A 27,731-nucleotide genomic window follows, 5' to 3' on the forward strand; every position below is an offset into this window, starting at 1 on the left:
CTCAGCAAGTATGCAAGTATGGAAGAAGAACCTCCATATAAAATTAGATGTGAAGTTTAAAAATGACTAAGATGCTTTATTACTATTTTTAATATATATATATATATATATATATATATATATATATATATATATATATATATATTTCGGTTTGGTTAATTTCGGTGCGGTTTTAGCATAAAACCGAAAATAAAACCGCACCACTAATTTCGGTTTTTTATCTCGGTTATTTTTGGTTTTATTTGCGGTTTGGTTTTTTTCGGTGTGGTTTTTCGGTTTTTTTAGGTTTTTTTTGCGGTTTCGGTTTTTCCTGCTGGCCCCTACCATGCAGCATGCTATTGCATCATTTTATAAGAAAGGGCTTGCATCTGGTGAATACTAACATATCCTGAACATTGAAATTTTGACTTAGTAGCATGTAGAGCATTAAGCAAGTTCCATAACCAGGCCAAATATTATCCTTTCACAGTTGATATGAAAAGAAACATGATAATTAAATAGTAGCACTACACAATGAAATGAGACACATAAGTTAGTTGAAACAAATTCTTGATCTTACATCTTGCTAAAGGATGCAACGGAATGCTACATACTCTAAACTCTAATTCATCCTTTTCATAATAAGATTGTGAAGGACAAGCATGACTAGATGTAGAAGTTCACCTACTGTTTCCCATCATGGACTTTACACGTTGCAAAATTCTAACAAATTCATAGAACATCGAGAAGTCTAGACCAGAAATATTGCCATGATCTTCAATAGTAGGGCATTTTGGATTGTAAGTGCTAGGAGTTTGACAAATGACCAAATCAAATCCTCCGAACCTTTGTTTAAGAATTTCAAACTTTGAACTTGATAGTTTCTGAATGTCTTCAATCTGCACGAGGTCTCCGACTTGCCCAGAATTGCTCCACCACTGCTTTAGAATCTTGCGCTTTATTTCACATGTTTCAACTGAAACAACGCCTTTTAATCGAATGCCAAGCCGGTCCAAAGTTATTTCTGCCCCTCCAACTCCACTATATAATGACAATAAGGTTAATCCTTCCGGAAACATGGTTTTTAAAACAGAAAGATGATATCCCAAGGTATCTATCTGAAAACTGTGTTTCAGAGCCTGAAGTCGATCATGCATGCTGAACCCGGCGGCTTGAGTGTGATTGACAGGGTAGCCTAAAATGCGCTCAATATGCTCGGGTTCTATGGGCTTCAACTTGTTATGACCAACCCATACAAGATTATATATTTTACAGCGATGAAGGAGATCTGTCTGCTGGTCTATTGAAAGCAACCCTCCATAATCATTCAGTAAACTTTCAAGTCTATTGCACTGCTGAGAGATTCCGGTAAGGTCAGTATTAATGCAGCTGATTTGTTTTCTCGTATCCCATGGAGGCCACCATTTTTTCGTACTTGGTATCACTTCTTCAATTGTCATCGGAGATCTAGGGATGAGGTGAAACCTATTCTCATTCGGAAGATTGTGTACATAACCCTCCTTCCTACTGAATGCCGAAAAAAACTGTGTGTTCACAAATTCTGGTTCAACGGCATACAAGAATTGAGATATCTTGATCCAAGAATCCTGGGAGAGATTGAGCACATTTCCGTAGAAGAAGTACGGTGGACCAGCTACCATTCGATCGAGACTTTTGCATGAAACAGGCTTTGGCAATGAAATAGACTCTCCGGTTAGCCGTGGTTTACGCTGTTTTTGTGCTAACCGTGAGCTGCTAGTCTTGGAAATTGCTTGCCTTGCTTCAAGCCATGGTGGTAAGGCAGCGCCTGAGTCATCCTCATACTCTTCTTTCAGCCTCTTCGAACTGCTAGACTCATCGATATATCCTTCTTTTGGCCTTTTTCCCTTGCAACTTTCCATCATGCCATTACTACTGAACTCAGAATGAGACACAGGACTGGTATCTTCAGTTTTTATTGTCAAGTCATCATAACGCATAGTGCCTTGACCATTCATCCCATATAATGATCTACTTGAGCTGGCATTCCTTTTCCAACTAGGATTATAGGTATACTGCATATAAATAATAGGATATATAAGAGAAGGTAATATTGGAAACGTTAAACAAACAATCAAAATTCTTAGAAATTGCTAAATATCTGCGTGATGTTCAGCAAATTCTCGTTTTGAGTGCTCCAAAGCTTTAATGGTTTCATAATTTGTATACAAACTACATGCAGCTTAAATGCCCCATTTCTGTGTGCTGCTGCATACCTATCACTTGCTGTTCCTTGTTAAAAATTTACTTGACAATTTCAGAATTAATATAGGAATTCAACTAAAGAAAACATTAAGAATTTGTACAATATGCCTATAAAGCTAGAGTTTGTTGTTCATTACCTAATAACGCATAGAAAGAGATGAAAACTATGTACATGCTACTATACAATAATTAAAAGAGAATACTGCTTGATAGTAAGATGGAAAAGAAAACCTTGCCAATTTGACCAGAAACAATCGAATCTGCAAGTTCCTCGACAGAAGCTTTTGAACCTGGGAGATTAAATAGTAATATTAAATGACTAAAAAACTAGCACATCAATTAGACACAGGTAACGGGCTTAGAACTGAAGCTATGGAAAAAAGAAACGTAAAATAAAAGACTACTTCTATATCGAATTATAATACACTGGTTCTTCGAATTTGTCCGAAAGGGATCCAGAGGCACCAAATCAAGCATAAATGAAATCATAATAATAGTGAAAACAAGAGTCCACAAATTCATCACAGCCTCATAATGTAGATGGCGAACCTAGCCTACATTCATTTATTGGTAATATGATGAAATGTTATATTTAACCTCATTTATGTTTCTTTCTTGCAACAAGATATCATAGTTATCAGTGAGTGATCAAATAGAAATTATATACTAAACATGAAACGTTAGACATCTTTAGTTATAGGTTGTCGATTGTTACAAGGCGCTCAACCCTGAATAAGATTCTATGTAAGCCTTTGTTACCCGAACCCGGCTGAAGTGTCCAACACAGATACATGTTCATATGTCGGACACATCTAATTCCAAACAATGTTCGATGTAGAGCATGCTCAGACTGTTTAATTTAAATAAAACCTATATCGTTACTGATCTAAATTATTGTATCATAACAATGAATCTTGCAGACATAGTCATTGATTTACAATACCCCCGATACACAGGGACACCTGTGATTATGTCCAGACAAAGAATTATTGAGTCCATATTGAGAATTATTACTCACCACACATATCGATAGCAGCAGAAATATCTTTCTCCGAAAAACCCATTTCGAGCAACCGAAGCGTATTGTTTAAAGTCCCAAACAAGGTTTCAGTGCTGGCATCCTATATGTCATGACTCATGTAATTTCAGAAACAAAAACATGATCTTACAGTATCATATGTTAAACAAATTTAACTAAAGATGTGCCAAAAATTAAGAATTCAATTTCTCAATCACTAAATTTGATAACCAATGATAGATTAATAGTACATTGGTACTGCCCAACTTGGTGAAGGGCACAGTAAACTACTGGATTGAGGTGAGCGAAGGTAATTTACCTTTTCTGGAGCAAAATTTTACAATTAACTAATTACATACAATTATATATCAGTGTCCCTAGCTTTGGTGTCCTCTAACTACAACTTACCAAACACTCTTCTGAATAGATTCACACAGCATAATCATCCAAAGAGAGGAATCCCAATGCAAACTTTTTTTCGCTTTCTATCTCATATAATTTAACATTAGAAAATTGGAAAATTACATTTAATCTCGCTAAATTATTCTTGACAAACAATATGTGTTTAAGGATATATTTACTACTATATCAATGGAAATCCCAACCTGAAATCTATAAGCAATCTTATAAAGGTAGAAATCCTAACTTGAAATCTATAAGCATTCTTATAAAGGTAGAAACATGCTACTCATGTTAATTCAATCACTGGTTGTCCATGTATGGTTCTGGGTTTCTTATGCCTACTAACTTTAAGAGATAGAAGTTGCACATGTATATATTTGTTATATGCAGGATCTGATAACATTAGAAACAAACAAAATGATACCACTGAAAAGGTGGTGTCGTTTAGAGACAATGTGAAACATATGTCTGGATCAATCGTACCCATATTACTATTTAATGCAAACTTAGCAAGATAACTGAAAATTTAGAAAATTCCATTTTCATTAACCATCACTTCCCAGAAATTTAATATTGTATAACTTTAATGTGTTCATTTTCTTTTTTTGCCTTGTGTTGTAACACAATAGGTTGATGGAGAACATTTCTACTTTATAAACATGTTACAAAATTAGCTACAAAATAAAATTACTAACATAAGCAAGATACAATGTACAGTATAAACCTTACCGCATTCTTTTCGTCATCACCATAATTAGAAATCTGAACATTCTTTTCAGAGTTTTCAGCAATTTGGGCAGCAGCGATAAAATCTATTATGTCACTTATAGGAGCATTTTCACCTGCAATACAACAAGAGAAAAATACATATATGTTGCTATAACCTCAAAGGAATCAGGAAAGTATAAAAACATTGTCATTGATCTAAACTGTGACAAATGGACCATATGCGATACAGTGACGCACAGGTGAACTTTTAGAGGTGAAACCCATTTCCTCTATTCTCTTAACCATTTAGCTATAAGTGGCTTTATTGGGATGGTTCTGCACATCATTACAACCTATTTAATATAATTTCTTTAGCTCATGTGAAAATTGTATTTCTCTCATCCGTGTTAAGAAGTAGAAAACATGTGTTAGATCTTCACTATGAACAAGGAAGGTTTATTTAATTGTATTGAAGTAAGCATTAAACATGTGTTAGATGTTCGCTATGAACAAGGAAGGTTAAGTTAATTGTAATAAGATAAGCAGAAGCGAAAGGGCAGCAATTTCCGACTTCAGCCTTCTATGTGATTAAAACTTTTTTTCATCTGCATCTTCATTTAATTGTGGATTTCACTATCGTTATACTGTCCCTAAATTGGTTTTTATTTTATTTTACTTTCACAGACCCTCATTTTCAGAAGAAAATGAGAACATTACTTCATTGTGTGTGAGTGGGTGGGAGTAACTGCGTGTCGCAGCCCTTACATGTGGATATGTTGTCAATTTCTACCCATACTATAAATCGTGATACTTTGCAGCCCTAACTTTTCATTCGCGCTTCTTCTTGCACCCATTTAGCCATTTCCTTCAACAACCATTACTCTTAATATTCAAGGAAATTATGACATGAGCATTCTAAATTCTGAATAATTCAATAACTTTTTGCATCCCTATCTTCATTAAATTGGGGATATCACTATCTTTCTACTGTCCCTAATTTGTTGAGGAACCCTCATTTTTAGGAGAAAATGATATCATTACTTCATTGTAGAATAAAGACAATATATGGTCTATGCCCCCCAATTTAATAAGAATGTGAAAATAAACAACAATGGATCACAAGTACAAATGATGAGTATAACAAGAGTTTAACATAAAAGACTGCTTGTTTCTGAATGGAGATCATGTACTTGTGTTGTTTCTTGAAAATCCTCTTTGGGCCAAGAAAAGATCTATAGCTAAGAATGAGGTGATAGCCTGTAGATGAATTCTTATTGCAGTCATTGATTTACCTGTATCCCAATTCTTTAACCAGGCAAACCAGAGTCAGATGTCAGAAACAACACCCAGTTATTTGTTTTATCCTAAACTTTTTTACCTATATAATCTGAATAAATTTATGTTTTTGCTAAAAACATGCACTTCAGTGGTAAAAGTGCAGAAACTCCTAAAAAATAACTCCACTAGTTTTTTAGACGTACATGATCTAGTTCTTTATTATGGCCCTAAAAGATTCACACACACACACACATATCCCCTTCGATTAGTTGGTGAGATTTTTAAAAGAATAGGTTGCTCATAGCTGTTTGCATATAAGAAAATAACAGTTTTAAATTGTGGCTGATGGCGAGCAAGTCATCCTCGATGGCAGAAAGTTTGTGGACAGAGTGAGCCTTGACATCATTATTCATTAGGAATAGAAGACTGTAAATTCATGAAGATGACAGAGATTTGGTTGAAGGTTGAACTGAGATTGTCATCCACCATTGTTGAATTAAATATTTTATAACTTAAATAAAGAAGTTGATTGTTATAGTATGGCTTTCGATATCATTGTTGACTAAAGAACTTTATAGCTTAAATGAAATAGTTGATTGTTAGAGCATCTCTAATTAGGTAAAACCCTTAGCTAAAAGTACATGATAGATAATACAAAGAAAAATTACAGAGAGTATGTAAAAAATTGTCCACTCCAACAGAACAATCCCATTAGGTTGAAAATTTAGCCAACCCCTTAATATTGTCTATATTTGTCAAACCTCTAGAGAACTGTAGTAAAGTTTCACATCATCTATTACCATATGAAATAATATATTATATTTATAACAACTTGAAATAATAATATTATAATCCCTCTGTCCCTCTCATTTCTTTACAGTATTTTCGCATTGCTTGACACGCATTTTAACACGCATATAAAACATAGTTTCGTAACTTATTTTTAAAATTTTTCTTTTTTGTATAAAACCTTAAACATAAACTTTTGTTCAGAAGAAAAAAAAGTTTAAAATAATTTATTGAACTACATTTTATGAAAGCATTAAAATGCGTGCCGAGCCTCCGTCCCCCAATGTAAATAATTGAGGGGGGTGGGGGGTGGGGGGGGGGGGGGGGGGGGGGCGGAGGGAGTACTATTTTTAAAATATAGCCGATCAATATAGTCAATTCCGTTACATGTTAGCAAACACCACTGGAGATCTCTTATAATACGGCTCTTCAATTCTCACTGATAATAATTATTTTGGACGAAATCAAGTTTAGACTCTAGAGGGTGCAAATGATGGCGTTAACCAGGGTTGAGGGTTAGTGCAACAATTTCAAGCATGAGACTCAAGAGGGCTAATGGATGCTAAGTGGCAAGTGCCATGATTTTAAGTATGAGACTGGACTGGAGTGACAGAATGCCCAAAGCTATGGGGTGCCAACTGTATTTCCACTCTAAAATGCTCAACATACCAAGTTTATTTATAGCATAATCAACTTCATCCTCAGAGAAATTCATCATCAGTAAACTTGCTTTTTTCCCATCTTTAACTCCACTCGATATGTCAGGTTCCTGCCGGAGATCAAAAAACAAGTCATGCATGCAAGTTAAAGAACAAAAAAGCTTAAGGCTAGTAAATTTATGACACTGATCACTGAAAGAACACTAATCTCGAACACAAATAATTGTTTTAAAGTATGAGTAATCAAGTAATCAAGCATAGCCTGCATACACAAAAACATACATGAAGTGTATTGAAGTCAATTTCAACTATAAGCGATCTTAGCATAATAGTTCCTCTCGTTTCTGCTGTGAATCATCCACGCCTGTCTTCAAAGAAAGCAGCTTAAGGATCTAGGATCTAAACATTTATGGTACACCCCTTTCAATCATAAATGTATAACACCCATACAATTTCATTTATTGGGTTTTCTTTCTGTGATGGTTGCAACTGTAGTTGTAGCTGTCACATAAAACACAACACATAACTAGAACAGGCCATGAACTTCAACTGAAACAACTTAAAAGAGGTAAACAGCCAAAAAATATACTCCCTCCGTCCCCCTCAATTGTTTACATTGGAGGGGGACACGGAGACCAAGACAATGTATGAAAAATGAGTAAAGTTTGATGAAAAGTAGGTAAAGTGGTGGGACCTACCAATATTTAATAATAGATTTGAGATAGTGGAGGAAAGTAGTGGGTGTAATAGTAGTTTTTATTATTAAATATGAGATAGTAGAGGAAGATAGTGGGTGTAATGATGGGAAAAACTTACTATTTATAGTAACGTAAAGAAATGAGAGGGACATCCCAAAATAGTAACTGTAAACAAATGAGAGGGACAGAGGGAGTAACAAATATACCACAACACACAATACAAACTGAATTGAAAGGAATGCTGATTAAAAAGAACAGTTTAGATCATTCATGCTGCCTTACCCCTAGTTCAAGTTTCATGTGTATACTAATGAAAAACGGGTGCCTCTGCGAAGGACATTATGATGCTGGACACGGGTTCTGATTTTGTCCTACCAGTCCCAATAATCCCAGACCCAATTAGTTTATTTCGCATTCACACAAACCCAAAGATTGATTACTAAATTAATACAAGTCTAAACCAATTCTCAAGCCTCGGTTGGTTAATATTTCTTCAGACATTCCTTGTCCTTAAAAATAAACCAACTTGTCCTCAAACAGGGCCAAGGCTTAATTCTTAATTAATTAAAACACCAACCAACCACTAAAGCTACTAATCCTTATCCTAGATGATTGAATAGCTTGGAATGTACTTCCTGATGAATGGTTCCAAATGTTACAATCCCCATTCCTTGAAACAAAACTTGTCCTCCAAGCCCAAAACTTAGCTACCAGTCAATTAAGAGTTGACACTTGACAGATGGTTGTCCTTATTATCCAAGTAAAAATACCAATTTATATAGCTTCTGGTCTCTACCCCCTAACAGGTGAACTATATGATTTTCTGGAAAAAAAAAAGAGAACAAAGAGAAGTGGAAGGGGAAGCCTTTCGTCAAGATACAGCAGGAGTCCTGCTGCAGGACGTTACAAAAGTGAAAAAGTACAAGTATAACAAAAAGTGTCGAACCATGAACCTAATTGGGATCTATCAATGACACCTAAACCAAAGAGTAAGAATTTTATAACATACAAGTTTAGAGTGCTCAGATTAATGAATATACTGAAAAGAATAATAAAACAAGAGGATTAAAAGAAATACATTAATTAAACATTTAGTCTATAGCCTCATAGTGATCTCAAATCCTTTAGCAAGTACCTTGATACAGGTTTGGGTTCACTATTTACCACCAATAATATGTTGGAAGGATTATCAGTTGATAGGTGGCTCATGGGCCACTCAAAGTTGGATCATGCAGGCTTGCAGTTTGTAAGGTGGCTCAAAGTCTCAAACCCAGGTTCTTCTGGTGGTGGTGGGTGATGTATTAAGTATTTTTTGCTGGTGGAGGGTCAACTGGGATACTTGATGTAAAAGCTTGGTGATCAAAATTTTGTTAGTTATACATGGGTGTAAGTTGGCTTTTTCAGTAAGGATGAGCCTTTTTTTTTAAGGAGTTGATTTGTTAGTTGATGATAAAAAGCAAGAAACATTCCAGAGTGAAAGGTTAATTCTCAGCTGACCTCCCATGATTCCAGAGTACAAAATTGTAAAATATGAGCACATCACATGACATAAAAACCATGACAGCATAGTGATATCATAAGTGTAGCCTCCAAGTATGTTGACATCACACATGATATCAACATTACTGTTCAAAGAATAGACACCAAATTTAGGGCTATTATATATAAAGGCAAAATCTCTCATTGTAAAATAAGAGAGCCGGATAGAGCAGTTGTAAAGTTATATATATACAAATATATATAAACAAGTTTCCTGTAATATATACTTCTCTTTCATTATCGTTTTTCTCCCTAGACACAAAGACACACTAATATGTGACATGGTATCAGAGCGGGCAGATTTTTAGAGAGAAATCAGTCATGAAAATCCGCAAAAAAACAAGTTTTTAAGGAAAATTTGCTGATTCTGTTTTTATCCAAACACAATCCCCAAAACCTAGTCCAAATCAATATAGAAAACATATCAGCAGGACAACATAAGAGATTACATTACAGCTCTCTGTCATTCGTCTCAAATGAAGACAAATCCACCAGGACCTGCAATGGTCAATTGTGATCTCTGCCCATGCAAAATAAGGTGACAAACAAATTTCCTGGCAATGGTAAAGAGGTTGATGGCCATTCAGCAACCATCAAGAAGGTGGTCATACACCACGGGGCTGACAGCAACACCTCCTAATTTATCGTGTGGTCGAAAGATTCGAGTCCCGATATCTCATATATTCTCAATTAAAGGATTGAGAGGTGGTCATCCACCACAGTGCTGACAGCAGCGCACTTTCTCTATTTTGACATGGCCTAAAGTATACTACATGGTTGAAAAGTTGAGTCTGGGTAGTCCCAAAATTCTCATATTTGCCATCCCAAGATAAGTTAATCCTAAGATGGGGTCTTTCCCGGAACATTATGATTATGCATAAGGGTTTCTAGTGGTCCACTCTTCAATCCCAGATTGGGTATCTCATCCAAGATGGGCTTTTGAGTGAGGGGCATGTTAGATATGAGCACATCACATGACATAAGAACCATGACAATATGGTGATATTATAAATGTAGCCTCCTAGTATGTTAACATCAGACATGACATCAACATTACTGTTCAACGAGTAGGTACCGAGTTTAGGGCTGTTATTAATAAAGGCACAACCTCTCATTGTAAAATAAGAGAACCAGGTAGAAACAGTTGTAAAGTTATATATATACAAATTTATATTAACAAATTTCCTGCCTTATATACTCTTCTTTCATTAATGTTTTTCTCCTTAGACACAAACAGACACTAATCTGTGACAAAAGTACTTCACATAGGCCTTCTTAAGTAGTTTGCCAGACCAGACACTTTCTTTATGAAGTTAAACAAGCAAAGATATACTACAAATACTGTGCAATCTCTTACCGCCTTAGATACCTGAAGTAGGAATAAAGTGTTCTATTCACGCAATTCAATAATAACAACACAAAAATAAATAGCACATTACCTCTTTAGGATGAACATGCATTGAAATATCGACATGGCTGCTTGCATCATTTCTCTCTCCAAACAAGCTATCCAAAGAATCAGATGATTCGGATGTATGAGGAACCTGTTCAAGTCCGAAAATAATTGTCAATTACTTCCCAAGAGTGAGACCGATAAAGTCGAGAACCATACTAAATCCATTATCCACAGAGTTTAATCTATTATTAGTATCGAGAAATAAAAAAAAACGAAAATCAATAAACACATCTCAAAGCAGTCAACCAAACTGATAGAAAACAATGTACAAGTTGCCATTACCTTCACCTTCTCGTTTGGTAGTACAACTCCAGCTAGTTCATCATTGGTGTTGAGAAAGCCACCAAAGGAATTCAAAGACTCAGGCCTCGTATCTTTTTGAGCCTGTAACTCCAAAAAAATTGCTATGTATCAATCACAAAAAAATTTTGTAACCAGACAAGGCAGTTCTTTATTTATCTGGGTTAAAGCTCATTTATTCAAATATCCTCAACAGAAAAAGAAATTTGTAGGAATGTGAGATCTAAATGTCAAAACCATTCCAAAAAAAAAAAACTATATATTTAGTTATTCCATTCCATACAGAACTTAAAACTTAAAATATAACTTAGCTTCTTTATATAACTTGAAATAGATAGAAAAATCAATCCGTGATGCACTCCAGAAGCTTTATTAAATAAAATTTTCAAAGAAGGGTGAGAGATGGTAATGTTATGATCTACATACTACAGGCCTAATAAAACTCGTCTATCCTAGGACAGAAACCGGAATATTTGGCTATGTGAGTAGGCTCACACACTAGAATATAACTCAAATGTATGATTGCATAACAATATTGTTCTGTCCAAACCAAACACGGGCAAACACCAAAAGAACAAAATGACAAAAATAAACACATACTTACCGAGTACTGAAATAGAGTCTCCAGTAGTGTTCCTTCATTGTCTTCACCTAAATTAAGAGGAATTATTGGCGTTTCAAGTGTTAAAAAAAATCAACAAACTGTTCTAGGTTGGAGCACACTGCACAAGTGAAAACTATCATAGTTTTCAAGCACAACTGTGTTCCAAAAACAGTAGGGAAGCAAGAAGGTAAGGCACTTGCAGATTATGGAGTCTAGGGGTCTGTTGTGTTTTGTGAAAGGTGTGGCACCTAACTCTACAAAAGTTTGTTAGTGAAAACAACGGTTTTTCTTAATTGCTTCTGAAAAACTATTTTACTGTTGTTTTATGCATTTACCATTTTCCTCAATTGCTTTGTCAACAAGAGATGGTGGGAACCCCATTTCTATAAATGATGATCTTACACGGCTGCTTGATGAGCTAGCAACATTGTCCTGCAAAAAACAAATAATATCAATGCAAAGTGGCTTACAACAAGAATCCCATAATTTTAGATAGGGATTATTTATAAATGTCTATTGGAAAAAAAAAATGGACAAAAAGATATATAACTGAGATTCAAAACAATAATGTAGTTAACCCTTGAAATTTTTTTTGGGTAAAGAGAGAAATTTGTCCCAAAAAACTACTCCTGATTATTACATTATGATAGACTGATTGTAAATATAGTTTCATCATATATTGGCCATGTGACAATCAGTGTTGTGATTGCCAATATCGAAAAAAGCAAAAGAACCATACATCTGTAACACACATTAAAATTATCAAAGTATCAAAAAACCAATCAATATAATTAATCTAAGCAGGAAGAATCTACACATTAAAAGTAGTATTTACAGGGGAGGTTCAAAATTAGCGGTTATAAAGGTAAGTAGAGTTCTTAAGTTGACACTAATATTAATTATTAGATTGATAACACAACTGGCCACCCACTTGGCTTCCTCACTATGATGACTTTTACGAGTCCAGTCACAACTTTAATGCTAAGAGGTATATTATCATCAAGATTAACATTCATTCTTTAACAATCTCCCCCTTGTTTGTTCTATTTTTTTTTTTTTGATAGAATTGTAGACCAAAATTTGAGATTTAATGATAACAACACCCTGGTTTTTTGTTTTGGTTTGGATTGGATCAGATTTAGCTAAATCCAAATCCATTGTGTTTCGGATCGAATCGGGTTTTTCGGGTATATATAATTTTAAATAATACAGTAAAGTTCAAAATACCGGATAAAAGAAAAGAATACATTTTTTCTTAATTGAGTTAAAACAAAAATAATTATGTGTGTGTACACAACAAATAAAATTAAACATATAACAAATATAAATAAAAAAGGGTTAATGCTCTATTTCATCACTGTACTGGATCAAAACTTTCAGTTGACCTACCGAGTGAAAAAAACTTTCAGTCAACTAATTGTACCCTTTAAAACTTGCAAAAAGGTCACTTCGTTAGCCTCTGTTAAAAACTTAACGTGTTACTGCTCTGTTTCATCACTGTTTTTGATCAAAATTTTCAGTTACCCCACCGAGTAAAGGACAACTTACAAGCAATCTCCCCCCTCCACTTCCTCATACTCCTGATTTTTCTCCCCCTTTACTATGGTGTCAATACATACGTATCGAAAATTATACAGAGGAAGCTGGAGACTGTTGTTGCTGAAACTGTATGATATTTTTGACCAAAGCAACAATCATCCAACGGACCCTCAATGTAGAATGTTGTTCCCAGTAGAGATGCCAACAGTTGTGCCTTATATTAGGCAGGTCACACATTAATGCTTCGTCTTAATGTTTATGCAGTACATGTGATGAGGTTTATGGTTGAGGTACCCGTACCTCCGTAAGTCCTCTAGTCCTCTACCCATACCTTTGTCTTAACTTGATCTCATTGTCTCTGCATAACACTATGTTTTAACCAGGGATATTTACGGCATATTATCCATGGCTAGCTATATATTGAGTCACTGACTTTGAGTGAGAACAGACTCCAGTGGGTCTAGCTTTATATCTCCGTGTGTTATTATCTCACTTCACTAACCATTTTCATTAACAGAACTCTCCACTCAGCTCTTGATTTAGGCAATGCAGGGGGTGTTGCTGTCAGTAACCCCAGCAACAACCATAATTCTGACCAAACACCTCTTCCCCTCCCTTTCGGACCCTGTTCAACCTCCAACCCTTCTTCTCAATCATCCAGCCCCAAATTAACCTTAAGAACCCTAATTTACACATGCAAATCTGAAAAATATATGCAGTTCCGTTAAAATTAACGTTTTCCGTTAAAGTCAACGATGTGGTTAACGGCGCTGAAATGTTTTTTAAACTTAATTATGTGATTGTAAGTTTTTAGATGCTTTATTATTTAAATGAAATTTTTTTTGGCTCGGTAGGCCAACTGAAAGTTTTGATCCAGTACAGTGACCAAATAAAGCATTAACCCTAATTAAAAACAATTAACTTTCATGATTTCGGGTTCGGGTCGAGTTTTGAATATCGATTTGCGACACATAAAATCCAAATCCAAACTCTTTCAAGTTTAAAAAGTTAAATCCAAATCCAAATTTTAGTTTTGGTAATGTCAATCGGAATGTTAAGTGACTGCTCTTTTAAAACCTCGAGGTGTTGAGAAGAGGGGTGTTGAGAGGAGGGCTTGCCATTGATCATATTGTATTCTAACATTCTCCTTAAAAGCTCATTTTTTAGTCGAGAGTAGATCACGGGCACACACCTTTGGTACATAACTAGTTATGCTTTTGTGTCCATGATTAAATTTATGAATATTGGGGGACGCAGATAGTCGAACCGAATCTCGCGCGAGTCTGATACCATGAAGTGGACCACCTCAAGGTTTTGGGATTGAAAGAAAGGGGAGGGCTTACCAGGATCATATTGTATTCTAACAATATCTAATTGGATATCAGATCTGATTATTTTGTCATCCCTATTTTATTTTTTGTTTTGCTTCTCTTAAGAAGATAACTGTAGAGAGGATAGTCGGGTCAAGGGGTCAAGGGGTCCTTATTCATTGTGCTAAGATTTTAAAGGTCATTCACTATGATAAAACTTTAAATTCACTATTTCCACATACCGATTTAAGTGAATTGACACTACAATCAACAAAATGTTTTTTTATAGGAAACAACATGAAATGTATCTGAAATTCTATACGAAATTATGGTAAACACTAGGAAGAGAAAACAACAATTTAATCTCTAAAATACATGCATACATACCCCAATTTTCCATGGGCACATGTCATCCAGTTGCAAATCCTCATTATCTTCAACCTTAACGTTTGACATATTTGCGTCTAGAAATGTGAGGTAGCAATCTGAGATAACAGATAAAAAAATCATCCATCAAAACTTTTAAACAACTCAACATACAACATTCAAGTAACTAGTAATTTAAGCTAAATGGCATGATTGAATAGTTCAAGTGGTATTGACTTAGCCTTTGTTGTCCCAGAATGCAAGATTTCTCAGTATTCTGGTTCGACTCTCGCTCACCCCGAGAATTATCTTTAGAATATAGTCTAATTTTTAGGCATATAGCCAACTTGTTCAAAGGAAAAAACTGATGGTAGATGGTTGCATCAATCAAAATCACTTGTGAGGTACCTAACTAAGGAAATGCTAGGTACCCAAAAACTCTACCCAAATTTTTTCCCCAAATCTACTTGGCAAGATTGATTCAATTCACATTAATAATAATGGGACCCATGCACATCAACCACCCAATTAAAACTAGCCATTTGTGCGCCACAGTCATTCGGGAAAAAAATTGGGAGTAAAATTTGGGTACCTAGCACTACCCCCAACTAAATATATTGCTGGTGAATCATGCAATCAATCCGTTCACAATAAATAGTAATGGCATTTTAATAAAGATTAGCAATTAAAACGCTATAAATTGAAAACTCACATTTAATCATAACATATCGAAACGACCTAGCCTTTTCTTTTGCAGATTAATTGAATTACAAAAACTTCAAACAGAACATGCATGTATATATATACAAAGTGTAATGACATACCTTGTCGGAGCTGTGGCGAGATGACTCGATCTCCGGGCGCGGCAGAAGGCGCGTAGACTTCACTGCCACCACGCCAATACTCTCGTCGCAGTAAAACAGATGAATTTGTATAGCTGAGGTAAGTAATGCGGGATTTTAGTATATTACTAGCCTTTAACCCCGTGCAAAGCACGGGCGGGTATATGATTCGTAATTTATTAATTATAATTTAATTCTTAACACCATTTTATTAGTATTTTAGTATTAATGAATTGGATTTTAGTTAAATTATATTAACCAACTCGTTATATCTTCTAACGGAAATTTAGCTTTCACAATTTATTATCTATCTGTAAATATTTTTCTATATTAATATGTGACAGTTTATTATTCAATTTAAATCAAAATTTTCATATTTCATATATCTTCATATGTTACGTAATGGCTCGTGTTTGTAATGAAATAGAATATGTAAGTGTTAAATTTCGAGTAGAATATAATTAAAAAGTAGCGTCTTTAATTATTTGTATGTATTTTAGACAAAAGATATTCAAAATTGTATATTTATAATTAGTTATACATTTATCTATAAGTAATTTTTAATATTAATATATGTTATTAACAGTAGTTTCACCTTTTTTTAACTAATTATAAATTATATTTAAAAAGATATTAATATACATAAGGAGTGTTTTTAGTATATGAAACTGTTTAATAGATATCTACTTGTAGACTTTTAGTTTTAGAGGAGAGTACCAAACCAAAATTTTGTACGACTACAAATTATACCTATGTTGGCTTTTTATAGTATAGTATAGATTATTGCTAAGGTTAGACGCCTGTTACTGACACGTGCCGGTCATGTTTGCCATTTACTGACGCGTAGGATTATTGCTGTTTGACTCGATTTGACTGTCCACAATTTTTTGAACTTTTGATTTACTTGATAAGTATTTTAAGATATATATAAAATATATTTTTATAATTTACTTTTAAATTTTTTTTATGAATTTAAATATTAAATTATTATTCAAGAAAAAATTTGAAATAATTTATTAAAGTATCGAACTCCGTCTCACCATATAAACAATTGAAATATGAAGAAAAAGAACGTGATTTTTGCTGCTAATATGTTATTGATATTTTCTTATTAATAATAAAGATATAAAAAATGAGTATGCGCAAGCTACCCCGAGTTCTCTCAAACCCCTTTATTCAAAATGTTTATATTTGGATGACATTGAGTTGAGTATGGGAGTTGAGAAAAATAACGAAAATGTAAAGAAAAGTTAAGGATGGTAATGATTGATATGTAAAAAAAAATAGTGAAGAAAAATAATTGATAAAATTTTTGAAAGAAATAGTCGACAAAAATGTAGTAGTAGTGGTGAGTTAATTTGGTTGATTTTAGTTTTTTAACTTTTCCAATAAAATATTAAAATACAATTATATAAATTTAATTTAAGATACAACTTTCATCAAATTTATTATTATTAAAAGGATAAAGATAATAATATACAATTATATGAAAGAATAAAATAAATGTCGGCTTGGAATGAGTTAAAATATAACACCTCATTCCAACCCAATTAATTCGGTTTTCTTATTTTTAACCCATTTAAAAATCTATTTAATAATATCAGTTAAAAATAGGGGCGGGTTGGGTCGGTTTGGTCGGATCATAAATCAGGGCATCCCTGACCGGGACAAACAGGCTATACAGTTGATGATGCCCTGAGTAGTAATGTTGAAAATTATACAGAAAAATGATAACAGTACAACACTGAAATTAGCTAACGACCTATAAATGAAGTACTAGTAACAGTTGCAATAGATTTTCAATTAGACATAGATGTGCTATCCTTAATCTTGTTATGTGATTCTGTAGGCATACTTTGTTGGTAACTCAGGTTCATCAGATGTATTACCAATTAAAAGCATGGCAACAACTTGAGACATTGGTGGTCTTGAAAACACTGGAGATTGAGTGCACAATAAACCTATCTCCAGGCATTTCTTCACATCTTCTACCCTGTATTTATCTATCAGGGTCTAGTGTCTTGTCTATTAACTCCGAGTACATGCTGTTCTTGTACATTATCCATGCCTATTACGATGTAAATGTGTATAACATATCAGCCGGATAGAAAAATGTTGTCCATTATGTTGTTAAAAGGATTCTTAAGTATTTGAGGCAATTTAGTGACAATGGTGGCTTCTGGAGAGCGACCAAGCAAGTAGCGTTTGAGGTCAGCGGATATATTTGAATCTTTATGTCCCTGTGGTACCTTCACATGTTTCAACTGATAGAATGGAGAAGGAACCAGGACAAGAAGTTTTGAAACAGCAGAACGTGCCTAGAAAAAGACCCCCAAAAAATGATTAAGATATGGAATTTCGAGTTTCAAGATTATGTAATTCGGATTCTGGAAAGATATAATTAGTGAAATTGACATACGGAAGAGTAGTCCAGACAAGCTTCCATCTTTTGGAGAGAACGCTTGTCTGAACAGCCGATTTAGCATCAACAAATGAGAGAATTTCATGAATTAAATCGTTGCTCAACCGGCTTATTTTGTCTTCACCTTCTTCTCGTTCTTCTGATAATCTTGCTATCTTCTGCATCTCCATCTGCTCCATTATCTACCCAATTGTTACAATTTTACACAGCAGAGATTTGATGTTGCTAGCGAAGTTGAGGTGAAGTAGAAAATGATGCAGGGTCTATACTATTTAATTCTTCAAAATGTTGTAGATTATGACACATTTTTAAAAACATATAATATATTGTGATTCATAAAATTTATTACTCATAATAGAATTGTCATTTTTAAGTCCCGTATAATCTTAAAGAACTTTAAACGATTAAGTTTTATTGAATTTTTAATCATATAATAAAATCTTGATTCAATATCATCATATATTTTAGAATAATTTAAAATTTTAATTTAATATCTTAAAATATAATATAATTTTAAAACTTTGAATTAAATATATCATGCATTTTTTTAATAGACGGATATAATAGACGTTAATTTCATGAATGAAAAAATATAAAAAATATTAATTAAACACCATTCTTAATTTGTAGTTTATTAACGCTGACATGGTCTTTTGTATATGGAATAATTTATATATATATATATATATATATATATATATATATTATTATTATTATTAATAAAAAATAATATATATTCTCACCAGTGCGCACCCCTTGTCATTCAATTCAAGGCATCTCCAATAGCCACATGTCAAAATTTTGGTTGGTGATCTATGTCACAAAGGGCAATCATTGCTTAGATTGCACACCTAGCATAACATCAAGATAAAATGTGCATGAGCTTAAAAATGGACTTGTACAGACTGAAATCGAGATAGATAGTACAGTAGAATAAAAAAAATGAAATCGAGATGATTAGTGTTCATGTTTAAGGTTTAACCAAGATCGACCCGATTATTTGTGGCGATTATTGGCAAGATATTAATTAATTGTTAGCGAGATAGTAATCAACTAGGAGTAAACCTTGGTATTGTTGCAGTGGGTTTTGAACTGGAAACATCAGACATATACAAAATTACACAAACATAGATTCAGGTTGTGCCACTAAACACACTCCATAAATCATAAGCGTATCATTAAGAGCAATAAATTATATATGTAAGTGAAAAGAAATGTAAGGAAAAGTATAGAGTCTAAACAACACGGAGATGCTTTTTATAGGGTGGACGGGCGATATTTTCCATGTGGAGGCGATAACAACGAGGTGATTAAATTATCATTATTATACAGGAAGGTGAGGCGACAGTTACGAGGGTGTGGCGATAATAACGAGATGATTGATTGTCGTTTATGACAAATAATGTTGAGCACAAATTCTAGAATAATCTCTATATCGAATTGAGATAAGATATTTACGATTAATACCCAGAAAACTACTTTGAATAATTAATACGCGAAAACTAATACAGAGAAAAAAGAAAACACCAATTCCATGATAGTTTAATGTTACATGTAACTAGAGCACCCTAAAATAAATAATTGTAGACTTTAAAATCCGAATATGTACTCAAAGCTTCCCCAAGTGTAGTTATGTATATTTTTCCATGTAGTAGTTGAAAATTATACTGAAAAATGATAACAGTACAGCTATGATAAGAGTACAACGCTGGAGTTAGCTAACGACCTGTAAATGAAGTACTAGTAACAGTTGCAATAGAGAACCCATTAGACATAAATGTGTTATCCTTAATCTTGTTATGTGATTCTGCAGGCATACTTCTGGTTGGTAACTTAGGCTCTTCAGATGTATTACCAATTAAGAGCATGGCAACAACTTGAGACATTGGTGGTCTTGAAGACACCGAAGATTGAGTGCACAATAAACCTATCTCCATGCATTTCTTCACATCTTCTACCCTGTATTCATCAGGGTCTAGTGTCTTATCTATTAACTCTGAGTACATGTTGTTCTCGTACATTCTCCATGCCTATTACAATGAAAATTTGTATAACATATCAGCCATGGAGAGAAAAATGTTGTCCATTATGTTAGTAATCACATAAGAACTTACATCTTCGAGTAGGTATTCATTGGTAGATTGAACATCATTGCACCTTCTGCCACTAATAATTTCAAGGACTACGATCCCGAAGCCATATGTATCTACTTTCTCAGACAATTGCCCATGTATTGCATACTCTGGTGCCGTATACCCTCTGTTTATGTTAGAAAGTGAGAGTGATATACAGAAAACTTGGTTGTGTATGAGTGATCAGCAACCCGACTTTAAAGAAAGAAAATATTTAGAATTAAATTAATTAGATCGACTTACAATGTCCCAGCAAATTTGGTGTTAACATGACTTTGGCTCTCAGGGAGAAGTCTGGCAAATCCAAAATCAGCAATTTTTGGCTGAAACTCTTCATCAAGCAATATGTTGCTCGATTTTATATCTCGATGTATGATCCTTACATGATATTGTTCATGTAAATAGGCAAGACCCTTGGCTGTGCCAAAAATTATGTCAAACCTTTGTTTCCAGTTAAGAGTCCCTCGCCTCTCACCTGTTTCAGTTAGTAACAGTTTATAACGCACCAAGAAATCAGCACTGTTCTTTTTGCTAAAAAATGAAGGGAAAATAGATTTTTTTGCCACCTAACTTATTATTTATTTAGAAATTTACCTCTCACCTGTCACTAATGTTAGGTTCAGATTTTTTTTTATCACTAACGTTAGGTTCGGATTTGATTATTAACACTATATTATTTTTTTTAGCATTATTAAAATATAGTGTTAGTTTGCAATATTATGGTGATCTGATATGTGTCTATATCTTTATACTCCCTCTGTCCTCCTCATTTCTTTATGTTACTTTTTGACACATTTTTCCATGCTCATTTAAAGTATAGTTCCATAATATATTTTTTAAATTTTTTTGCTCTAAATAAAAGGTTGATGTTTAAACTTTTATTCAAAAAAAGATTTTTTTTTTAAAAAAAGTTACGAAACTATACTTTATAGAATTCTCGAAATGCGAGCAACCAGTGTACGTAAACTATTGAGAGGTACGGAGGGCGTATGTATTACTACATATATGTCCTAGGTAGTTTATTATGCAGGACCAGAGTTACACACACATTTTGGTCACTAACGTTAGATTTTGATTTGATTATTAACAATATGTTATTTCTTTTGCATTATAAAAATATAGTGGTAGTCTGCAATATTATGGAGTACTACATATAAAAATATCGACACATATCAGATCACTATTATATCGCAGACTATCACTATGTTTTAATAATACTAAAATGAATAATATAGTGTTAATAATCAAATCCGAACCTAACGTTAGTGACAAAAAAAATCCGAACCTAACATTAATGACAAAAAAGAAAAAGATTATAGTTCAGTGGTAGGTTTCTAAATAAATAATAAGTTGGATGGTAAAAAAATCTATTTTCCCAAAAATGAAAGCTAGTGAAAAAAATCCTAATATATAATCACAAACATATCTGTAAGCATTTCTGTTATTGCAAAAAGCTAGAATGTAGTAAAAACAATTCTAATACATATTTACATAAGCAAGTTGGTGCCATGTACTTAGCAAGTAATTCCTTACAAGATAGAATTTCTGTTATAAGTAAACTGTGACATGGAAGTAACTGATGTATTGTTTTGGTTATTTACTTCACCAGATGCAATTTAGTCATTATTCATGTACTAATGAATTTGGTTATTTCTTCACTAGATGTATTCTGAAACACTGCAAAATCCCTATTTGTCAACTCACAGTCACAGATGTTGTGCTCAGACTCAAGTGAGCAAACTTTACATCAATGGTGGCATCAGTTTACTAACCATATAGAAATCTTTCAAGGCTGGAGTTGGCCATGTACTCAATGACAACCTGTCCTTTAATGCAACATCCAAGGAGACGGATGAGATTACGATGATGAACATTACTAATGAGTCTAACTTCACTATCAAATATTGTCTCTGCTACCCTGGTGTCTAATGCTATTCTTTTCACTGCAACAATATCCCCATTCTTTAAAGTTCCCTGTCGACAACACGATGATGTAAGAACACGCAGAAAAACCAGTTTGTAATTTTATCATCAAATGAACAGATCTTGGTACACATATACCTTGTATACATCTCCATAACCACCTTTTCCAAGTTTGTTTACTATGCTGAAATTTTTTGTAGCTAATTTCAAGTCATTATAACTGTATTTTGTAGGGCTTTGCAATTCAGTTGCTCCCAATATGTCACCTGGTACAGTTGCAGATGATTAGCACTGTAACAGACATAGCTATCACATGAAGAAGCGATGATATTGCAGATATAGTAAGAGATGAACTAAAACTCCCAGCAACAGAAAATAGTTACCTCTTGGTGCTGCGATTCGTTTCCCTAAAACTTTGTACCATAAATATAATATCATAATCAATATAAGCCCTGCTATCCCCACAATGCTGCCAATTAAAATTGCTTTCTTGTTGCTTGAACTCCCTATATAAAGCACACAGCATCACGTTACTAAAGCCTTGCGCTATGATAGATATCCATATTAGCAAAGTGTTGCCAAACTTTAATGTATCACAGAGCGTGGCCGTGCATTCATCAATTTTAGTACAGAATGCATAGCAAAGACAGTAAGCTCAAAATTTTACTAGAGGGTTGAAAAGAAATATTACCACTTCTCAGGAAAGGTGTGATATCAGTAGTCTGATTTTCAGCAAAAAATGCGGTGTCTGAGTACCTGAAGAAACACCCTACATCTATGGCCCTCCCATCAGCCTGAGGTGGACAAGTTCTTAAACTACTATAAGCCATAGTTAAACAATGTAGGCACCCAGTTTTGTTTAATGTCTCGATGCATTGTGCCACTGCATAAACTGCACCAACACCACCAGCTATTTGTCTGGTAGATGCGGCAAAAAAACCTTTGATCTTCGGTGTTGCAATTCGAAGGTCTCCAAGTAGTCCATCTACGGCTGTTTTGAAAGCTGTGGTCCAAGATACAGTTTGGTTTCCACAAATCCCCATATTGCCAGGGAGAGTTGTCTCTTCATCGATGCTATTGCTATCATACCTTTTGTAATATGTGTAATAATCCAGGAAGCTCAATAAGAAGACAGACAAATAAAGAATACAATTTTCAAGCACAACCTTATGGTGGAGAGAAACAAATTTATTTGCCTGTTTAATTAGAAAACCCGAGAAAAAGAACTATCTGAGAGGGCCAAAAAAAATCTCCTACTAGTTTTCATAATTTTATTGAGATTAAAAGGTAAAAATTAAACTATCACTTGAAGGTTAGCCAGGGCTAAAAGGGATCAGCCCCAACCTGGTTCCTAACCTGAGGAAGCAGCCATCATATATGACACGAGCCCCGCTAGAAGCAGAGCAGTTGCGAATTGCTGACACGGCTGCATCAAAGCACGCCACACAGTCTCTGCTGGATAAGTATTTCCTGCACTGACACATGCCATAAACAGGGTCCGAGCTTCTAGGCCACTGAACCGTCGCAAAATGTATGTTTTCATCTAGAAGTTGTGTCCTGAGGTCTGTCATGGTGCTGTTAAAATTACTATAGAAATTCCACAAGTTTGAAGCATTGTACAAGCTGCAGCCCTGGAGTAACAGTTTGGTTTCTGGTTGCGACAAGGCAGTGTTTATCATTTTCAATAGTAATACACTGATGAAGAACTTCATGTTACACATCATTGTTGCTTGCTTGAGACTAAAATTCAAGGAATGTGAGATTTAAAATATGCTAAATGCATATGACTGTTAAAATTAAAGTATTACTGACAATTGACAAATGGTCCAGTTAAGCCAAGTCATTTTGCAATTTGATATTGATTTGAATGGGTCCGAAAAAGGACAGTTACCGAATCTACAAGTAAGAAGCAACACATCATCATCTAAAATATAAAACAATACCACATAGCATTGACTCGGAAGACCCGGTATTGTAAAAAGCGGGAATCAGACTTAATCGGTGAAGTCACATAACAAGAATTAATCAAGGATTAATTGGATTGATCGGGCAATCGGATGATTAATTGAATAATCAGATATTTAATCAGTTAGTTGAATTATGGAATATGGATTAATCGGTGATTAAAATCACCGACTTTTAGAACTGAACATAAAAATTTACTTCTCCTTTTTCAGTGACCTCATTTGTTAAAACCAATTAGTACTATTGTGTAAAACAGCTTATATCCCGTGTAAAAGTACTGTAAAGTTGCAGAACCTCAATGATGCTTTGCAAGAAAGTTGGTAAGATTCTTTAAGAACCTGGGGCAATGATTTGGCGCCAAAACAATGATATTGCCAGAATGATAAGTGGTAGTACTCACAGGAGCATTAGTTTCAAAGTTTACCAATTATGGACAAGTTATCAAGCATTCTTCAGTTATGTTTTCCAGAAAAATCAAGATAAGATTTTTATAAGACTGACAATCGCAGAGAAGAACTTAGATTCAGGAAATGACACAGCATCGAGCTTTAGAGTAGTAAAACGATACAGCATCGAGCTTTAGAGTTAATAAAGCCGGAAAATCCCAGCTATTTTGAGGCAATATGCAATTTGTCAGGTGAAGAGTTGTTAAAGCAGGCAAACTAATAGAATCCAGTAACTGAACCCTAAAGTAGCATGTGCTTAAAGAAGGCAAGTACCAAGTACGAGTGAGCCCAGATGATCCTGCGATCGAGTGAAGTTTCAAATTTAAGAACCCGAGCATTGTGCAAAATTGCGACATACGAGGCTCGTCCCCATTGCCACCCCGTAGTTTTATATTCACATTCTCCAACTCAGACACTGCAAACATGATTGGAAAGAAACCAACAGAAGTAAAATTGCTAATATTGGGCGCTAAAACTATTATCTTGCCAGAATGATTAGTCATAGTGCTCACAGGTGCATTGATTCAAGGTATATATATAGGGCGGACCCAGTGCTGGGTTGTGGTGGGCTCCAGCCCGGGTCACTTCTCAACTTTGTCCAAAACTACTATTAAAGCATGTGTTCAGCCCAGGTAAAAAACATATAACTCCAGACTTTCAGTACAACAAGTCCTTCTGATTTTTAATACAAGCTTGTGTTCAAATGGTTGATTTATAATAACAATAATTATTATTATAAATTAAGAATCAGTGAACGCACAATCAAGAAACGAATGCTTCTACAAGTGAAGGTGGGCTCAAATCCAAGTTATATGTGGCGTACTGGCGTAGTATAATGGCAGCACAGGATGTAGTTTGTCAAGGAAGTAGGAGACCTATTGGCGATGGAGAGACTACAAGTGTTTGGAAAATACCGTGGCTGCCATGTAGAGATAATGGGTATTTAACAACTGATATACCTCAAGAACTAGAAAATATCAGAGTTGTTAATCTAATGGAGACAGGGAGGAAACGATGGGATGAAGATGTGCTACAGGATATCTGTAATCACAGAGATGCTACGTTAAGAATATTCCGCTTCCAGTGCAGAACCGAGGACTCGTGGTTTTGGATATTGGAGAAATCAGGATGTTTCTCTGTTAAAAGCTGCTACAGGAAACTACAAGGTGAACAGGACTGGCCACTTGCAGCATTTTGGAGATACCAGGGAAAGTCATTAATTTTATATGGAGAGTTTGTAGAGCTTGTCTGCCAACTGCAGTGGGTCTTGCGGCAAAACGAGTGCAGCTTGATATTAGATGCTATTGGTGTTTAATTCGGAATGAAGATGCAACTCATGTCTTGTTTGATTGCCCATTTGCAAGAATGGTCTGGGCAAATGTACGAGGGCCAAGGGGTATGTGGGTGATATTTTGCAACAGCTTGTTAATTTATGCGCACCAGATAAGCTAGCTTTGATTGTGTTGATTTGTTGGCAGCTTTGGCATCGCCGAAACAGGTGGGTATGGGACAGAATTAGTATTTCTGAATTTGGTGTGCAAGCAACAGCAATGAATATGCTGTATGAGTGGCGCCAGAGTATGTTGGAAAAGCAGAAATATAAAGCCGTGTCAAGTGTGAGCCCAAGAAGATGGTATCCACCACAGCCAGGTTGGGTAAAGGTTAATATAGATGCTGCTGTGTTTATAGAGGCTGGTTGCACTAGTATAGGAAGTACTATTCGGGATGAGCATGGCGCTTTTGTCCGAGCAAGGAACCGCAAAATTGCAGCAGTATATCAACCACGGGAAGCAGAGGCAGTTGGGTTAAAAGAAGCTCTTTCATGGGTAAAAGATCTGGGATATAAAAGATGCATATTCGAGACTGATGCAAAGACAGTTGCTGAGGCATGTAAGAAGGTTCATGGACGTGCGTATTTTCACTTAATTGTGTCGAGTTGTGTTGAGTTATTTAAGCACTATGATGAGGTGCTAGTTGAATTTGTTCATAGGTCTGCGAGGTAGCTCATAGGGTTACTCGTTCTATACGTCAGGCATCCACGAGTGGGTTGATACGGCTCCGGAGTTTATTTCTAATGCTTTGATCATTGATTCAGTTTAATAAAAGCAAGTACGTTTATCTTTAAAAAAAAAAACTAGAGTGGGGGATTGTGATTGAATTTATATAGGAATCTATAGACAAATTTTTTACATCTAATGTTGAATCTTTTCTATGTTTCTAATATGTGTATATAGGATTAAAATTTCATTTATAATAATCTTAATACTAGAATTTTAATATGTATTATTGAATATAATACATTTATTTATATAATATATTTTGGTTATTTTTCTTTTGTAGATATATAATTATATTTAAATTAGAATAACGTCCTCGATATGTAAATATTTCTACCGGTTAATATATTTATTTACTTGTATAGAGTAAAATAACGATACTTTCAATATATTAAAATTTTAAGAAATAATTATAAACCTTGTTTAGATATATAGTTATATCCTATTTAAAAAAATTATTATACTCATATATGTATTATCATAACTTATATTAAAACATAGCTCAAATATACACCATAACAAAATAGACATTTTTTAGTCTTAACGTTAGCCCAGGGACTTTGAAATCCTGATCCGCCCTATTAACAATTGTGGACAAGTTATCAAGCATTTTTTAATGTATTTCAGAAAAAACAAGATAAGATTGTTTAAGCTTACAAGTTCAAAGAAGAACTTAGATTTGGGAAACGACACAGCTGCATCGAGCATTAGAATTAATAAAGCCGGAACAGATATTTCGAGGCAATATGCAATTTGTCAGGTGAAGAGTTGTTAAAGAAGGCAAACTAACAGAATCTAGTAACTGAAAACCCTAAAGTAGCAATGTGCTTAAAGAAGGCAAGTACGGAATACAATTGAGGCCTGATAATCCTATGATCGGGCTGTGCAGCCACGTATAGATCGATGTTAAAGCAGGTAAATTCCAACAAAGAGTTTTCGAAAGTTCACCTTCAATTGTCCTTAATGTGAGTTTATGCAAGTAGATCTTAAATAGGATATACTAGACTAAGATCAAAACCTAAGCACGAAGTTTCAAATTTGAGACCCCGGACATT

General features: G+C 34.5%; 3 protein-coding genes across 3 annotated transcripts; 1 reads left to right on the top strand and 2 right to left on the bottom strand.

Moving 5' to 3' along the window:
• Nucleotides 1-475: 475 nt before the first annotated feature.
• Nucleotides 476-15,846, bottom strand: LOC108205503 (probable inactive DNA (cytosine-5)-methyltransferase DRM3). The gene is made up of 11 exons (XM_017375486.2): nt 15,714-15,846; nt 14,911-15,008; nt 12,010-12,106; nt 11,675-11,721; nt 11,053-11,154; nt 10,754-10,858; nt 7,088-7,187; nt 4,373-4,485; nt 3,242-3,344; nt 2,455-2,513; nt 476-2,033 (listed from the first exon to the last, which is right to left on the bottom strand). Exons 2-11 carry the CDS (start codon nt 14,977-14,979, stop codon nt 660-662), a joined length of 2,169 nt encoding a protein of 722 aa, XP_017230975.1. The 5' UTR covers nt 14,980-15,008; nt 15,714-15,846; the 3' UTR covers nt 476-659.
• Nucleotides 15,847-19,758: 3,912 nt separating this feature from the next.
• On the bottom strand, nt 19,759-23,931 carry LOC108221782 (cysteine-rich receptor-like protein kinase 2). The gene is made up of 8 exons (XM_017395643.2): nt 23,565-23,931; nt 22,900-23,297; nt 22,592-22,714; nt 22,347-22,474; nt 22,058-22,259; nt 20,529-20,760; nt 20,268-20,412; nt 19,759-20,183 (listed from the first exon to the last, which is right to left on the bottom strand). Exons 1-8 carry the CDS (start codon nt 23,927-23,929, stop codon nt 19,872-19,874), a joined length of 1,905 nt encoding a protein of 634 aa, XP_017251132.2. The 5' UTR covers nt 23,930-23,931; the 3' UTR covers nt 19,759-19,871.
• A 1,523-nt stretch (nt 23,932-25,454) lies between these two features.
• Nucleotides 25,455-26,622, top strand: LOC108221791 (uncharacterized). The gene is made up of 3 exons (XM_017395651.1): nt 25,455-25,865; nt 25,947-26,015; nt 26,098-26,622. Exons 1-3 carry the CDS (start codon nt 25,455-25,457, stop codon nt 26,620-26,622), a joined length of 1,005 nt encoding a protein of 334 aa, XP_017251140.1.
• The last annotated feature ends 1,109 nt before the right edge of the window (nt 26,623-27,731 follow it).

This window comes from Daucus carota, chromosome 1 (assembly GCF_001625215.2).
Source record: "Daucus carota subsp. sativus chromosome 1, DH1 v3.0, whole genome shotgun sequence".
Taxonomy (NCBI): domain Eukaryota; kingdom Viridiplantae; phylum Streptophyta; class Magnoliopsida; order Apiales; family Apiaceae; genus Daucus; species Daucus carota.

Bases quoted from the DNA above. Each gene is read 5' to 3' on its own strand.
- LOC108205503 (XM_017375486.2), bottom strand. From the start codon at position 14,979: ATGTCAAACGTTAAGGTTGAAGATAATGAGGATTTGCAACTGGATGAC. The intron at 12,107-14,910 runs GTATGTATGCAT...TGTTTTTTGCAG, and splicing joins TGTGCCCATGGAAAATTGGG to GACAATGTTGCTAGCTCATC. The intron at 4,486-7,087 runs GTATGTTGAGCA...GTTGTATTGCAG, and splicing joins TTATGCTATAAATAAACTTG to GTGAAAATGCTCCTATAAGT.
- LOC108221782 (XM_017395643.2), bottom strand. From the start codon at position 23,929: ATGTGTAACATGAAGTTCTTCATCAGTGTATTACTATTGAAAATGATA. The intron at 23,298-23,564 runs GTTAGGAACCAG...ATATTACAAAAG, and splicing joins TATGATGGCTGCTTCCTCAG to GTATGATAGCAATAGCATCG. The intron at 20,761-22,057 runs GTTAGTAAACTG...TAACTGAAACAG, and splicing joins CCTTGAAAGATTTCTATATG to GTGAGAGGCGAGGGACTCTT.
- LOC108221791 (XM_017395651.1), top strand. From the start codon at position 25,455: ATGGCAGCACAGGATGTAGTTTGTCAAGGAAGTAGGAGACCTATTGGC. The intron at 25,866-25,946 runs GTCTGCCAACTG...TTCGGAATGAAG, and splicing joins ATGGAGAGTTTGTAGAGCTT to ATGCAACTCATGTCTTGTTT. The intron at 26,016-26,097 runs GTATGTGGGTGA...ATTTGTTGGCAG, and splicing joins AAATGTACGAGGGCCAAGGG to CTTTGGCATCGCCGAAACAG.